Genomic DNA, 14,919 nt, shown 5'->3' on the forward strand with positions numbered 1-14,919 from the left:
TTTTTCACATTTGAGATAAAGAGGAACTAAACTTTTAATTTTATTTATTTTAAATTGATACCCAAAATTGTAAACCTTTTAAGTATATTTGGAGTGACTTGGTATGTGAATCTACTAAAGTCTATGAGCTTTAACTACAGAGCAAGTTTTTATGATACAAATTTAACAATAATTGAAATTTAGTCTAAGTTTGAGATATACACTTGATTTCAAAGACTTAATAAGACAAAGAAAACCTTACTAGTGTTTTTTATATTTGGTTAAACAAACTATATTGTAAAAATTAACTTCACCAGTTTCTTTTTAATATGACTGCTAGAAAATTTAAAATTATTCATGTGGCTCATGTTGTATTTTTGTTGGACAATGCTGCTTTCACATGTCAGATCTGAAAGGTAGCCTTGAGATAGTCAGACCCAGGATCCTCATCTTCAGATGAAGAGTCTGATCCCAGAAAAGTTACTTTATCTACAAAAGCCCAGAGTAGAGGAGCCCAAGCACCTTGGCTCCATCCAGGCCTCTGGGCATCAGTCATTGGATCTGCTTTTTCCACTGGACTGACCTTACCAAAGGAGCTTAAAAGAGATGGAAATAATTCCAGATTAAATTTTCCTAAATAACACATTGGGTTCTGATATAAAAGTGAAACAAAAACTCCTTCTTCAAATTCTTAATTTGAGGATTTGAGGGAAGAAAAGACTACGTTAATACTATCCAATATGTATAACAATAAAAATCATAATGGCTAATTTTATTTCAAAGTTCACTTAAGATATCTACTAAACTATGTTGTTGTTGTTCGGTCGCTCATTCGTGTCCGATTCTTTGTGACCTCATGGACTACAACACTCTAGGCTTCCCTGTCCTTCACTATCTCCTGGACTTTGCTCAAACTCATGAGCATTGAGTCGGTGATGCCATCCAGTCATCTTGTCCTCTGTCATCCCCTTCTCCTGCCTTCAGTCTTTCCCAGAATCAGGGTTTTTTCCAATGAGTCAACTCTTCACATGAGGTGGCCAGAGTATTGGGGCTTCAGCTTCAGCATCAGTCCTTCCAATGAATAGTCAGAGTTGACTTCCTTTAGGATGGACTGGTTTGATCTCCCAAACTATATGGAGTGCAGTAAATCTAAAGTACTTTTTTTAATCTGAAAGAAATACAAAATTTCTGTCGCTGTTAATAGACTCGATTTTTCCCAAGAAGGAGCTTTCTTTTAAAGCGTTTTGTTTCATTAGTATATTTATTTTTAAAAGAAAAGAGCAAGGAAGACATCTCACTTTGCACAAATAGTATAAATTGTTCTCAAATTCACATCTGGCTTTGGCTTCAGGAGCCCCCTGCGCTGAGTAGAGATGGGAGCGCTTGCATAATGAACCTGAGGCTAACCTCAAGTTGACAAGAAAATTACAGTGTAGAAGCCAAATGTTTCTAATGCATATTTTATGCCTTTTGAAGTAAAAATTATACCTTACATTGAATGGTGTCTCTGAGGCATTGGGTATGATGAGCAACTCTTCAATACTGAAGTTTTGAGACTAAAAATCTAAGAGTTTGTCTTTCACAACATTGGATGTTGGTGTCTGGCTTCCTTCTGAAATCAAAGAAATTTAAGGTAAAATAAATCAGGAGCTTATTTTCTTTATTGTCATTTATGAGTTTCACAATGCAGGTAAATAGCGTATTGTTCTCATTGCCATTTTGCCCATTCCCTTCATCACTTTCACTTCTCTTTCATTTTCAGAACTGCTCTAACGTTTCTGCAAAGAACCTGCAGGAACAGCTGGACATGCTTGAAGGGGACTGTCTGACCTGGCGTGCCCAGACCGAGGACCATGAGCGGGCCCTGACCCGCAGCCTGGAGTTCTGCATTACAAGGGATGAGATAGGCGAGGTGGGAACACACACACAGAAACAGACACACACACACACACACACACACATGCACACACACACACAGTAAATCAGGAGACTTTCTTTTTACCCTTGACCTTTTAATCTACCAAACAGTGGCCTCAGGGCTCAGAAAGGTTGAGTATAGAGTACACTTTAAACTCCCAAAACTGTTGACGTCAGTATGTTGTCAGTGTGTAGAACCTGGAATGTAGTATTACGGTTCTTTGCTTGCTCCTCCGCACCCACCCCAAACCCTTATAGCAGTAGTTTTGCTTGAGTGGATATAGCTCATCAGGGCAGAAGGGTGACACCTTCCTGGTGCAGCCAGCTCCACCCTGCTGAGAGGCTATTTAAGTTACACTGACTCATGATGAAGGGTCAGGGGAGCAAGCTTGTTGTCTCAGAGGTTACAAAGTATTATCACTAAAGTCAAATGGCTGGTTTCATATTTACTCAAACCGAGTGGCTTCTCTAGCAAAGCAACTCCTAGAGAAAAAGAAATAACGGGTAAGAGGTATCTTCAGTTTTTATTGTTTTTTATTGTTTGCCACTTAATTTTTTTAACTGAAGGATATTTGTTTTACAGAATTTTGTGGTTTTCTGTCATACATCAACAAGATTCAGCCATAGGTACACCCGTGTCCCCTCCCTCCTGAACCTCTCTCCCATCCCAGCTTTCTAGATTGTCACAAAGCCCTTGTTTAAGTTTCCTGAGTCATACAGCAAATTCCCATCGGCTGTTTTACATATGGTGTTATAAGTTTCCATGTTCCTCTCTCCATCAGTTCAGTTCAGTCCAGTTCAGTCACTCAGTCGTGTCCAACTCTTTGCGGCCCCATGAATCGCAGCACGCCAGGCCTCCCTGTCCATCCCCATCTCCCAGAGTTCACTCAGACTCACGTCCATCGAGTCAGTGATGCCATCCAGCCATCTCATCCTCTGTCGTCCCCTTCTCCTCCTGCCCCCAATCCCTCCCAGCATCAGAGTCTTTTCATACATCTCCTTAATTCCACTGCCTCTCTCTCAACTCTACCCACCTCCCTCCCTAAGACACACACTGAACTACAGTGCGACCCTCCCCTAGTGAAACTTTCCATGCAAAGGTGTACTTGTTTTAGGAGAAAAATAAAGGATAGCATGGGCCCTGGTTCCTTACTGGAACTGACAACAGGACAGAAGGTACCATAATTCTAGACTTATCTCTTTTGAAAGCAAGACATTAAGTCCACTAATCTCAAGCCCATGAGGAAAGTGAGTGGAGGGGGAAAGAAGTAGTAAAACTTCTCGATTGTTCTGCTTATGCCCCAGTTACACAATTTCAGCCCAGTGAGTATCAACTGTTATCAACATCAGAGCATAGACGGAAGTATGAGTAAACCTGGGTGGTCGTCAAGCCCTTTTTGGCCAAAGGCAAGTGCAAGAAAGGAGCAGGACTGGAAGGAAAGAAAGAGGGGGAGAGAACAGGAGGGGGCGCTTGGATCCCATTCAGCAGGAGGGAAACTAGCATCCCCAGATTTTCAGCGGAGCAATGTGCCACAAGACTGTGGAGTTTCTGCTCCCGGTATGTGTTCCAGGAGCCACTGTGGGCCAGAGACTTTTTATTCACTCAGAGTTAAACACCTGGTGTACCCTGTCCTCTGTGTAGAATGGCCTCTTCCAGGTCATGTCCTGCAGTTAGCAACACTTCAGCCAGATCTTGTTAAGAAAAACAACATTGATTCTCCCCAAGGCTGCAAAATTTAGATTAGTAGTCATGGAAATATTTTTTTTACTACCTTCTCCTGAAATTGTTTTCTTTATTCGCTTACATCTTCCTCCTCTTCCTTAAAAAAAAAAAAAAAATTGTAAACTTTTCTTGCTGAAAATCTGTCTCTACTGTGATGTTCAGCCCTATTTTATTGAAAGCAGGAGAGAGCAAGCTAAAGGTTATTCCTGGCTGCCTGCAGCTCAGCATCCCTCTTCCTGAAGCACCGTGGCCTTTGTGGACCCGGGTCTCCCCACAGTGGTTCAGGCCCTTCCCATAGTGGTTCTGTTTACAGGCTGCCTCGTCATGACCCTGTGCTGGAAGCCAGCGGGCTGGGAAGACAGATGGCCCTTCCAGTCATAGCAGGGACGCCTGGGATTGTCTGTACCAGAACAAGAACGAGAAACCAGATACGTGTGGGTTTGATTTAGGAATCAGATATCCCTACAACATGTTCTTAAATATTAACAGAGTGATTCTTCTCATTTGCTTCTACTTCACATCCAACTCATGCTTGATACTAGTTACAGTTTCATATTTAAAGGATCTTAAAAAGTTTTGGCCTCTTTCCTTTCTTTTCTTTTTTTCTCTATTGAGTACAAAAGCATTTATTTTAACAAACTTTATATTTAAAATAGAATTTTAATCTGTCTACTCACAAAACCTAATTCAAAACATGATGTATTTATCTCTCTGGCTGATTTGATGTTATTCCTTTGCAAACAATATTCAATTTATAATTATTTTATGAAACTGTACTAAATGAAGTTTTTATTTTATCAGAGATCATTTCCGTTTCAGTTCAGTCACTCAGTCGTGTCCGACTCTTTGCAACCCCATGAACTGCAGCACGCCAGGCCTCCCTGTCCATCACCAACTCCCAGAGTTCACCCAGACTCATGTCCATCGAGTCAGTGATGCCATCCAAAATTAATTTTTATTGAAGTATAGTTGATTTACAATGTTGTGTTAGTTTCTGCTGTACTAACTGAATCAGTTATACATATACATATATCCACTCTTTTTTTAGATTATGTTCCACTATAGGTCATTAAAGAGTGTTAAGGAAAGTTCCCAGTGCTATACCATAGGTTCTTATTCAGGAAATATTAATATGTTAAAATATTTATATAAAAATTTGTTATAAGTCAGATACAACTTTGAGATGAGAATACTTTAGCCCAACCTCTATGATTATTTCTTATTGATTAATTTGTTTATTTTAATTAGAGGCCATTACTTTACAATATTGTGGTGGATTTTGCCAGACATTGACATGAATCAGCCACGGGTGTACATGTGTTCCCCCAGTTCCGAACACCACTCCCCCCTCCCTCCCCATCCCATCCCTCTGAGTTGTCCCAGTGCACCAGCTTTGAGTGCCGTTTCATGCCTTGAACTTGGACTGGCCATCTATTCACAGATGGTGATATACATGTTTCAGTGCTATTCTGTCACACCATCCCACCCTCTCCTTCTCCCAGAGTCCAAAAGTCTGTTCTTTATATCTGTGTCTCTTTTGCTGTCTTGTATATAGGGTCATCATTACCATCTTTTTAGATTCCATATATATGCGTTAATATACTATATTGAGGAGAAGGCAATGGCAACCCACTCCAGTACTCTTGCCTGGAAAATCCCATGGACAGAGGAGCCTGGTAGGACGCAGTCCATGGGGTCGCAAAGAGTCAGACATGACTGAGCAGCTTCACTTTCCCTTTTCACTTTCATGCATTGGAGAAGGAAATGGCAACCCACTCCAGTGTTCTTGCCTGGAGAATCCCAGGAACGGGGGAGCCTGGTGGGCTGCCATCTATGAGGTCGCACAGAATTGGACACAACTAAAGTGACTTAGCAGCAGCAGAAGCAGCCTACTGTATTGGTGTTTTTCTTTCTGGCTTACTTCACTCTGTATAATAGGCTCCAGTTTCATCTACCTCATTAGAACTGACTCAAATGCATTCTTTTTAATAGCTGAGTAATATTCCATTGTGTATATGTACCACAACTTTTTTATCCGTTCTTCTGTCAATGGACATCTAGGTTGCTTCCATGTCCTGGCTATTGTAAACAGTGCTGCAATTAACATTGGGGTACACGTGTCTCTTTCAATTCTGGTTTCCTTTGTGCATATGCCCAGCAGTGGGATTGTTGGGTCATATAGCAGTTCTATTTCCAGTTTTTAAAGAAATCTCCATAGTGGCTGTACTAGTTTGCATTCCTACCAACTGGTGAAGGAAATGGCAACCCACTCCAGTATTCTTGCCTAGAGAATCCCATGGATGGAAAGGCTTGGTGGGCTACAGTCCACGGGTCGCAAACAGCCGGATACGACTGAGCAACTTCACTTTCACCAACAGTGTCAGAGGGTTCCCTTTTCTCCACATCCTCTCCAGCATTTATTGTTTGTAGACTGGTATGAGATGGTACCTCATTTTGGTTTTGATTTGCATTATCTCTTCCCTGGTGGCTCAAATGGTAAAGTGTCTGCCTGCAATGCAGGAGACCTGGGTTCAATCCCTGGGTGGGGAAGATCTCCTGGAGAAGGAAATGGCAACCCACTCCAGTACTCTTGCCTGGAAAATTCCATGGACAGAGGAGCCTTGTAAGCTACAGACCATTGGGTTGCAAAGAGTCAGACACGACTGAGCAACTCGACTTCTCTGATAATGAGTGATGTTGATCATCTTTTCATGTGATTTATTAGCCATCTGTACGTGTTTTTTGGAGAAATTAGTTCTTTGGCCTGTTTTTTTTTTTTTGATTGGGTCATTTATTTTTCTGGTATTGAGCTGCATGAGCTGCTTGTATATTTTTGAGATTAATTATTTGTCAATTGCTTCATTTGCTATTATTTTCTCCCATTCTGAAGTCTGTCTTTTCACCTTGCTTTTAGTTTCCTTCACTGTGCAAAAGCTTTTAAGTTTAATTAGGTCCCATTTATTTTTGCTTTTATTTTCATTTACTCTGGGAGGTGGGTCATAGAGGGTCTTGCTGTGATTTATGTCAAAGAGTGTTCTGCCTGTTTTCCTCTAGGAGTTTAATTGTTTCTGGTATTAAATTTAGATCTTTAATACATTTTGAGTTTAGTTTTGTGTATGGTGTTAGAAAGTGTTCTAGTTTCATTCTTTTACAGGTGGTTGACCAATTTTCCCAGCACCACTTGTTAAAGAAATTGTCTTTTCTCCATTGTGTATTTTTGTCTCCTTTGTCAAAGATAAGGTGTCCATAGGTGCATGGATTTATCTCTGGGCTTTCTATTTTGTTCCCTTGATCTATATTTCTGTCTTGTGCCAGTGCCATACTGCCTTGATGACTGTAGCTTTGTACTATAGTCTGAAGTCAGGCAGATTGATTCCTCCAGTTCCATTCATCTTTCTCAAGATTGCTTTGGCTATTCAAGGTTTCTTTGTGTTTCCATACAAATTGTGAAGTTATTTTTCCTAGTTCTGTGAAAGATATCAATGGTAGCTTGATAGGGATTGCATTGAATCTATGGATTGCTTTGGGTAGTGTATTCATTTTCACTATATTGATTCTTCCAATCCATGAACATGGTATATTTCTCCATCTATTTGTGTCATCTTTGATTTCTTTCATCAGTGTTTTATCATTTTCTATGTATAGGTCTTTTGTTTCTTTAGGTAAATTTTTATTCCTAAGTATTTTATTCTTTTCATTGCAATGCAATGATGAATGGGATTGTTTCCTTAATTTCTCTTTTTGTTTTCTCATTGTTAGTGTATAGGGATACAAGGGATTTCTGTGTATTAATTTTAGATCCTGCAACTTTACTATATTCACTGATTAGCTCTAGTAATTTTCTGGTGTCTTTAGGGTTTTCTATGTAGAGGATCATGTCATCAGCAAACAGTGAGAATTTTACTTCTTCTTTTCCAATCCAGATTCCTTTTATTTCTTTTTCTTCTCTGATTGCTGTGGCTAACACTTCCAAAACTATGTTGAATAGTAGTGGTGACAGTGGGCACCCTTGTCTTGTTCGTGACTTTAGGGGAAATGCTCTCAATTTTTTACACTTGAGGATAGTGTTTGCTGTGAGTTTATCATATATGGCTTTTATTATGTTGAGGTATATTCCTTCTATGCCTGCTTTCTGGAGAGTTTTCATTATAAATGGGTGTTGAATTTTTCAAAGGCCTGCATCTATGGAGGTAATCATGTAGTTTTTATCTTTCAGTTTGTTAACATGGTGTATCCCCTAGATTGATTTGTGAATATTGAAGAATCCTTGCATTCCTGGGATAAAGTCCACTTGGTCATGATATATGATCATTTTAATATGTTATTGGATTCTGTTTGCTAGAATTTTGTTGAGGATTTTTGTATCTATGTTCATCAGTGGTATTGGCCTGTAGTTTTCTTTTTTGTGTGAATTCCTTGTTTGGTTTTGGTATTGGGGTGATAGTGGCCTCATAGAATGATTTTGGGAATTTACCTTCCTCTGCAATTTTCTGGGAGAGTTTGAGTAGGATAGGTGTTGACTCTTCTCTAAATTTTTGGTAGAATTCACCTGTGAAGACATCTGGTCCTGGGCTTTTGTTTGTTGGAAGATTTTTGATTACAGCTTCTATTTCCTTGCTTGTGATCGGTCTGTTAAGATTTTCTATTTCTTCCTGGTTCAGTTTTGGAAGGATATACTTTTCTAAGAATTCATCTGTTTCCCTTTAATCTTAAAGAGTGCTTTGAAAAATAAAGACACCAACAAGAACTGCTTTCAGATGGTACAGAATTTCTTATTTTTTGAAGATTCTGTGGTTGACCACTTCTTCATTAGTCACCTGTAGGAAGAAACCTTCCTCAGCTGCTGAAATGAGGCACTTTATAGTCTTTGCAGCACCACAAAGACTGCACAACCTGGATTTTGTGGTGCCTATTGGAGATATTAATTAGCAAAATAAGGATATGTGTGGCTTAGTTTGTACTGTGAATGTCAGAACCAAACTCTGAGCTGTAATAATATTTGATACTTAAAATTTTTCATTATTAGTAGTAATATTATTTAGTGAAAAGTGAAGGTGAAAATGAAGTCGCTCAGTTGTGTCTGACTCTTTGCAACCCCATGGACTGTAGCCTACCAGGCTCCTCAGTCCATGGAATTTTCCAGGTAAGAGTACTGGAGTGGGTTGCCATTTCCTTCTCCAGGGGACCTTCCCAACCCAGGGATCGAACCCAGGTCTCCTGCACCACAGGCAAATGATTTACCATAAATCAATATATTACAATAATTTTTTTTACATAAAAAATATAGTCAGGTACCCCATCAGAGAAGTAGGCCGAGCATTTGATTTTTTGAGTTAATTTTGAAACTCCGTATTTTGCTTCCAATGCATTTAAAGTGCTTCTTGAAGGTTCACTGACTTTGAACTGTCTACTAAAAAACACAACCTTCATACTGCCAGATTTTGTGGAGGTTTTTTCCACTCATTTCACACAAAGATATATTGGTATGCATGAATGTTAAATCTCACTATACATTTTCTTGCCTGACAGTATAAATAAGTTGTTAATACACAAAGCATTATAGATGTTCTTTGCCTTATTACATGACAGAACATCATCAGTTCCTTATTCTTTACACTTCTCTAGAAATTTAATAACTTGATATTAAGCATGTTTTCTTCTTGCAACCTGACCAAAAAATTTCCTTTACATTTACATTATGTTAGTGGAAATTTGTCACTGGAATCCCATTATGGGTCACAAACAATTACCCTGCAGAGAAGAATAGTAATGACAGAATTGGGTTGGTATTCATTTTCTCAAAGTAAATTTTGCAAACGGAAGTTTTCATATAATTATGTTACTTCAGCCTGAAGTTTTTACACTGAACCAACATCTTACCCATCAGGAAAGAAATGGAATATATATATATATACACATACACACATATATATTAATATATATGTATGTATGTTTGTATGTATTCCATATGTCATAGTTTCTTGTTCCAGTAACACAGATTCTTTTATTCTTCTGTCATTTAGTTCCAAGGAGATAAGGCACGTTAGCAACAATAAGTTAGAATACAGGAATGCTGCTGCCATAGATACATACACAATGAATAACACTCAGTTCAGTTCAGTTGTGTCCGACTCTTTGCAACTCCATGGACTGCAGCATGCCAGGCCTCCCTGTCCATCACCAACTCACAGAGTTCACCCAAACTCATGTCTACTGAGTCAGTGATGCCATCCAACCATCTCATCCTCTGTCGTCCCCTTCTCCTCCCTGCTTCAATCTTTCCCAGCATCAGGGTCTTTTCCAATGAGTCAGCTCTTCGCATCAGGTGGCCAAAGTACTGGAGTTTCAGCTTCAACATCAGTCCTTCCAATGAATATTCAGGACTGATCTTCTTTAAGATGGACTTGTTGGGTCTCCTTGCAATCCAAAGGACTCTCAAGAGTCTTCTCCAACACCACAGTTCAAAAGCATCATTCTTTGGTGCTCAGCTTTCTTTATAGTCCAACTCTCACATCCATACATGACTACTGGTAAAACCATAGCCTTGACTAGATCGACCTTTGTTCGCAAAGTAATGTCTCTGCTTTTTAATATGCTGTCTAGGTTGGTCGTAACTTTCCTGCCAAGGAGTAAGTGTCTTTTAATTTCATGGCTGAAATCACCATCTGCCATGATTTTGGAGCCCAGAAAAATAAAGTCTGACACTGTTTCCCCATCTATTTGTCATGAAGTGATGGGACCAGATGCCAAGATCTTAGTTTTCTGAATGTTGAGCTTTATGCCAACTTTTTCACTCTCCTCTTTCACTTTCATCAAGATGCTCTTTAGTTCTTCTTTGCTTTCTGCCATAAAGGTGGTATCATCTGCATATCTGAGGTTATTGATATTTCTCCCAGCAATCTTGATTCCAGCTTGTGCTTCATCCAGCCCAGCATTTCTCATGATATACTCTGCATACACCTGACCTGCCTGACCTGCCTTTTGAGAAACCGGTATGTATGCAGGTCAGGAAGCAACAGTTAGAACTTGACATGGAACAACAGACTGGTTCCAAATAGGAAAAGGAGTATGTCAAGGCTGTATATTGTCACCCTGCCTATTTAACTTCTATGCAGAGTACATCATGAGATGTACCAGTCCATCCTAAAGGAAATCAGTCCTGGTTGTTCATTGGAAGGACTGATGTTGAACCTGAAACTCCAATATTTTGGCCACCTAATGCGAAGAGCTGACTCACTTGGAAAAACCCTGATGTTGGGAAAGATTGAAGGCAGGAGTAAAAGGGAACGACAGAGGATGAGATGGTTAGATGGCATCACCGACTCAATGGACGTGAGTGTGGGTAAACTCTGGGAGTTGGTGATGGACAGGGAGGCCTGGCATGTTGTGGTTCATGGGGTCGCAGAGTCGGACACGACTGAGCGACTGAACTGAACTGAACCGAACTCTGCATATAAGTTAAATAAGCATGGTGACAGTACACAGCCTTGATGTTCTCCTTTCCTTGCATTGTTGTTGTTTAGCTGCTAAGTCATGTCGGACTCTGTGTGTCCCTATGGTCTGTAGCCCGCCAGTGTTCTCTGTCCATGGGATTTCCCAGGCAAGAATACTAGAGTGGGGTGCTGTTTCCTTCTTCAGGCGATCTTCCTGAGCCAGGGATCAAACCCACATCTCCTGCATTGGCAGGCGGGTTCTTATTACCACTGAGCCACCAGGGAAACCCTCTGACATTGTATGGTTTTTGCTTTTGACAAATGACTACGGACAGCCACCAACTGGCAGGAAAGGAAGCAGAAAAAGAGGGCATAGATGAGGCAGCACTATGGAATAGTGCAGTTAATTACTATTTTTCAGATTGATGATCTTAATTCATCATTATAAGGAAAAGCTAAATTATCATCATTCAACTAATATTACTATGTGACTACTGTCTGCCAAGCCATAGAACACAACAGTCCTTAGGAAACTAATAGTTTAGGGCAACTTAAAGCCCAAGTGCCTTCACAATCACAACTGCTCATCACTAGGCCCCAGTGTGAGTCCATTTAGTTAGTATTTATAATAGGATAGAAAAGACTATAATTTGTTTTGAAATGTCCATTCCATTGGGTTAAAATCTGTTGGAAGTTTGGTGTTTAAGAAGATAAAAAGCTGAACTTTTCAAATCATGGTTATCATGTTCAGAAAATAAAATGTAAATATATTGTGAGCACACAAAACTTGCAGAGTGGATAAATAGCTATTACTGAGATATGCTGCCACCTGCAATTTAAAATGAAGCAATTGTTTTCTCTTTCCAAGCTGCCCCACTTTCTGCTTCTACAAGACTGGCCATAAGCACAGGAAGACAGTCATGTGGTTGCTGAACAGGAGGAGGCCAAGAAAGTCTGGTCCTGAAATCTCTCCAGAACTAAAGCTAAAGTTACCATTAATAATTGTAGCAAGTCACTCAGGTTAAATTAGGAGTTTGGGGCCACTTCATTTCAAATGAAGCATCCCTGGGGTGTTATAACATTATAGCCTTCTTTCTGTTACTGAGAATGAGCATCAGAAAACTTTTTTTTTTTTCCTGGAGTAGGCAAAATGGTGGGCAAAAAATAAAGCTCATGAAATGGACATTAAGAGAAATGGACTACTTGTTTTGTATTTTTGCTTCTGGCCAATCATGTGCCATAGTTCTAATGAAAGCCTTTTATTTTAAAGACATTGTCTTAGTTTTAAAATGTCCCATGTCCCACATGTAAATTGGCCTTGCCAACAACAGACTCACAAATAATGCATCCTTGTGCCAAAGTTGCCTCAGCCAGCTTCATCAAGACTAAAATAGCAAGCCAGCCTCTTTGTTACCCATTTTGTTCCCCTTTGCTTCTTCCCTAAGAAGTTTTGTTTATGTCTAACCCTGAGAGAAGTTTACTGCTCCCTGGGAAATTTGGTGAAGATGCTCATTATGTTAGTTTCAAAAGAACTGCAGTTTTAAGTCTCAATGATTTTTTTTCTAATTACAGCTATATTCCACAGCAACTATGGAGGAGCTGGACAAGTGGAAAGATAGGAAAATCACACTGTCCATTTGCAAAAGTATCTTTCTCCTGATTTTCTTAAGACTTTCAGAAATTTTTATCAATACAAATTATAAAAACATTTAAAGATTTTGAATAGGGTAAACTTATCCTTGCCCCAAGGTTTGGGTGGTTTTCCTTCTTTCTGTGCTCTGGTTGAGCAGTTGTCTTGGCCATCTCCACCATTCCCCTTGCTGATCACCTAATAAAGTTTAAAACAGCTATATGCATGAACAATGATACCATAGCCGAGCAACCATGGCACTCAGTTTTTTTTTTTTAATACATATAAACAAGTTATATGGATATTGGATGGGAAGTTAAGTTTTCATATTAGAATGCGCAGGTAAGAAAATTAGACATGGCTAGATTTTTTCTGAAAATCTGGTTGCTGAAGGTAATTCATGCTTGCTGCCTTCAACTTGTATCTGCAATAGTCCTAAATTTGAGCTGGGAAAGGTGCAGGATTTAAGTGGATTTCCAGTGGGACCAAAAGAGAGAAGCGCCAGCAAGTTTGTCAAAGGAGATCATAAGTCAGAAAGAAACTGATCCCGTTTCACATACCCATAGCACCATGAACATTCTTTGGCCTTGTAAGTCATCTTCAGTGAAAGTACATACATTCTGAGGCAAACAGAAATAAAATTACACTTATCATTTATCAGCCGCAAATTTCTTAATCCAAGGTAAACTTTAAATGTCATCACTTAGAATTAAAAGGTTAAGGCCCATCCTTTCTTCATTTATCACATAGTTTTCAAATAGATGTTGATTTTTTTCCCATTTAAACAAGTGGGCATAACTCAGTGGTTATCAGGTTGATAACAGAGTCCCTCTTCCTTTGTCCAGATTGAAGTTTATAATATATGTTATGGTACAGTCATGGGGAAAAAAAAGAATATAAAATTTTGTTTTCCAATGGATACATGTTAGTGACTGTACATAGTTTTCCTTTCTTTTTATTTTACTTTATTTATTGTTATTAAAAATAAAAATTATATTTTTAACTGTAGTGAATGACACATAACATAAAGTTTACCATCTTAACCCTTTTAGGAGTACATATAAGTGATCTGCTGGAGAAGGAAATGGCAATCCACTCCAGTACTATTGCCTGGAAAATCCCATGGACAGAGGAGCCTGATAGGCTACAGTCCACAGGGTCACAAAGAGTTGGACACGACTGAGCGACTTCATTCATTCATTCATTCATAAGTGATTTTAGGGCATTCACATTGTTGTACTACTATGTCTTCATATCTTAACCTCATAAAATTGTCCTCATTTGTGGTTTCCCACTAATGTCAAACACACACATTTTAATACATCCACTGTCAAAAAATTTAAACATGAATTGTTTATTTTGTAAACATATCAGCTGAATATTATCTTTTAAATATTTTTTCTGAGTTCTAATGGAAGAATAATTTTCAAGTTTTGAAGTTATATTTCTTTCCACTCCTTAATAATATTATTGATTTATCCATTGGAATATTTTATGTGGTCTCTGTGCTTGTAATTTAAAGCTAATGCTCCATACTTTTATTTATCATATAAACAACACTGATGAAGTATAGGTAGAGCAAATGCAAAAATTGAATCAATATAATAATTTCCATGTATGCAGTTAGGGCTTTATCGATTGTTCTTTTCAGAAAGTGGAGAAGGCAATGGCAACCCACTCTAGTACTCTTGCCTGGAAAATCCCATGGACGGAGGAGCCTGGTGGGCTGCCGACTATGGGGTCGCACAGAGTCGGACACGACTGAAGTGACTTAGCAGCAGTTTTCAGAAAGTGTTAAATATCAAAGTTTTGTCTTTATAATATGCAGAATTTGAAATAAGAATTGAAAAGATGAGTGTTTTCTCCAGGCAGATAGTTTTTCTGCATTTTAAACCTAAAATCCAGCATGTGCACAACTGTTATTCCCTCCCAAATAATTTACTTGCTGTCATTGAAAAGAAGTTTAATGTTTTCCTGACTTCTTGTCATAGCTCAAATTTATCAACCATGACATTGTTCATTCTTGGCTGTTCAGTGCTCCCATATAATCTGAGATGCTTTATATTTTCTCTGTACTCCTCTTTGCTGACATTATAGAGTGAGTTTCCTGTCAATGTATTTATCCTTCTTGAATCTGCAGAAGGGCACAGAAAGCAGTGTGGTTAATTGAACTAGACTGCTTAGAATTTTGCTTCACTGATAGAGCTGAACTGTTTGTTTTTGAGAAAGTCATCATC

At 38.9% G+C, this 14,919-nt stretch overlaps 1 protein-coding gene across 1 annotated transcript in view; it reads left to right on the forward strand.

Annotated features, from left to right (window-relative positions):
• CCDC141 (coiled-coil domain containing 141) overlaps window positions 1–14,919 on the forward strand; it is a 225,827-nt gene that overhangs the window by 184,984 nt on the left and 25,924 nt on the right. The window contains exon 17 of the mRNA XM_052635681.1: window positions 1,742–1,891. Coding sequence (XP_052491641.1) covers window positions 1,742–1,891 — 150 coding nt within the window. The remainder of the gene's footprint in view (window positions 1–1,741; window positions 1,892–14,919) is intronic.

The sequence above is a fragment of the Budorcas taxicolor genome, chromosome 2, assembly GCF_023091745.1.
Source record: "Budorcas taxicolor isolate Tak-1 chromosome 2, Takin1.1, whole genome shotgun sequence".
Classification (NCBI taxonomy): Eukaryota; Metazoa; Chordata; class Mammalia; order Artiodactyla; family Bovidae; genus Budorcas; species Budorcas taxicolor.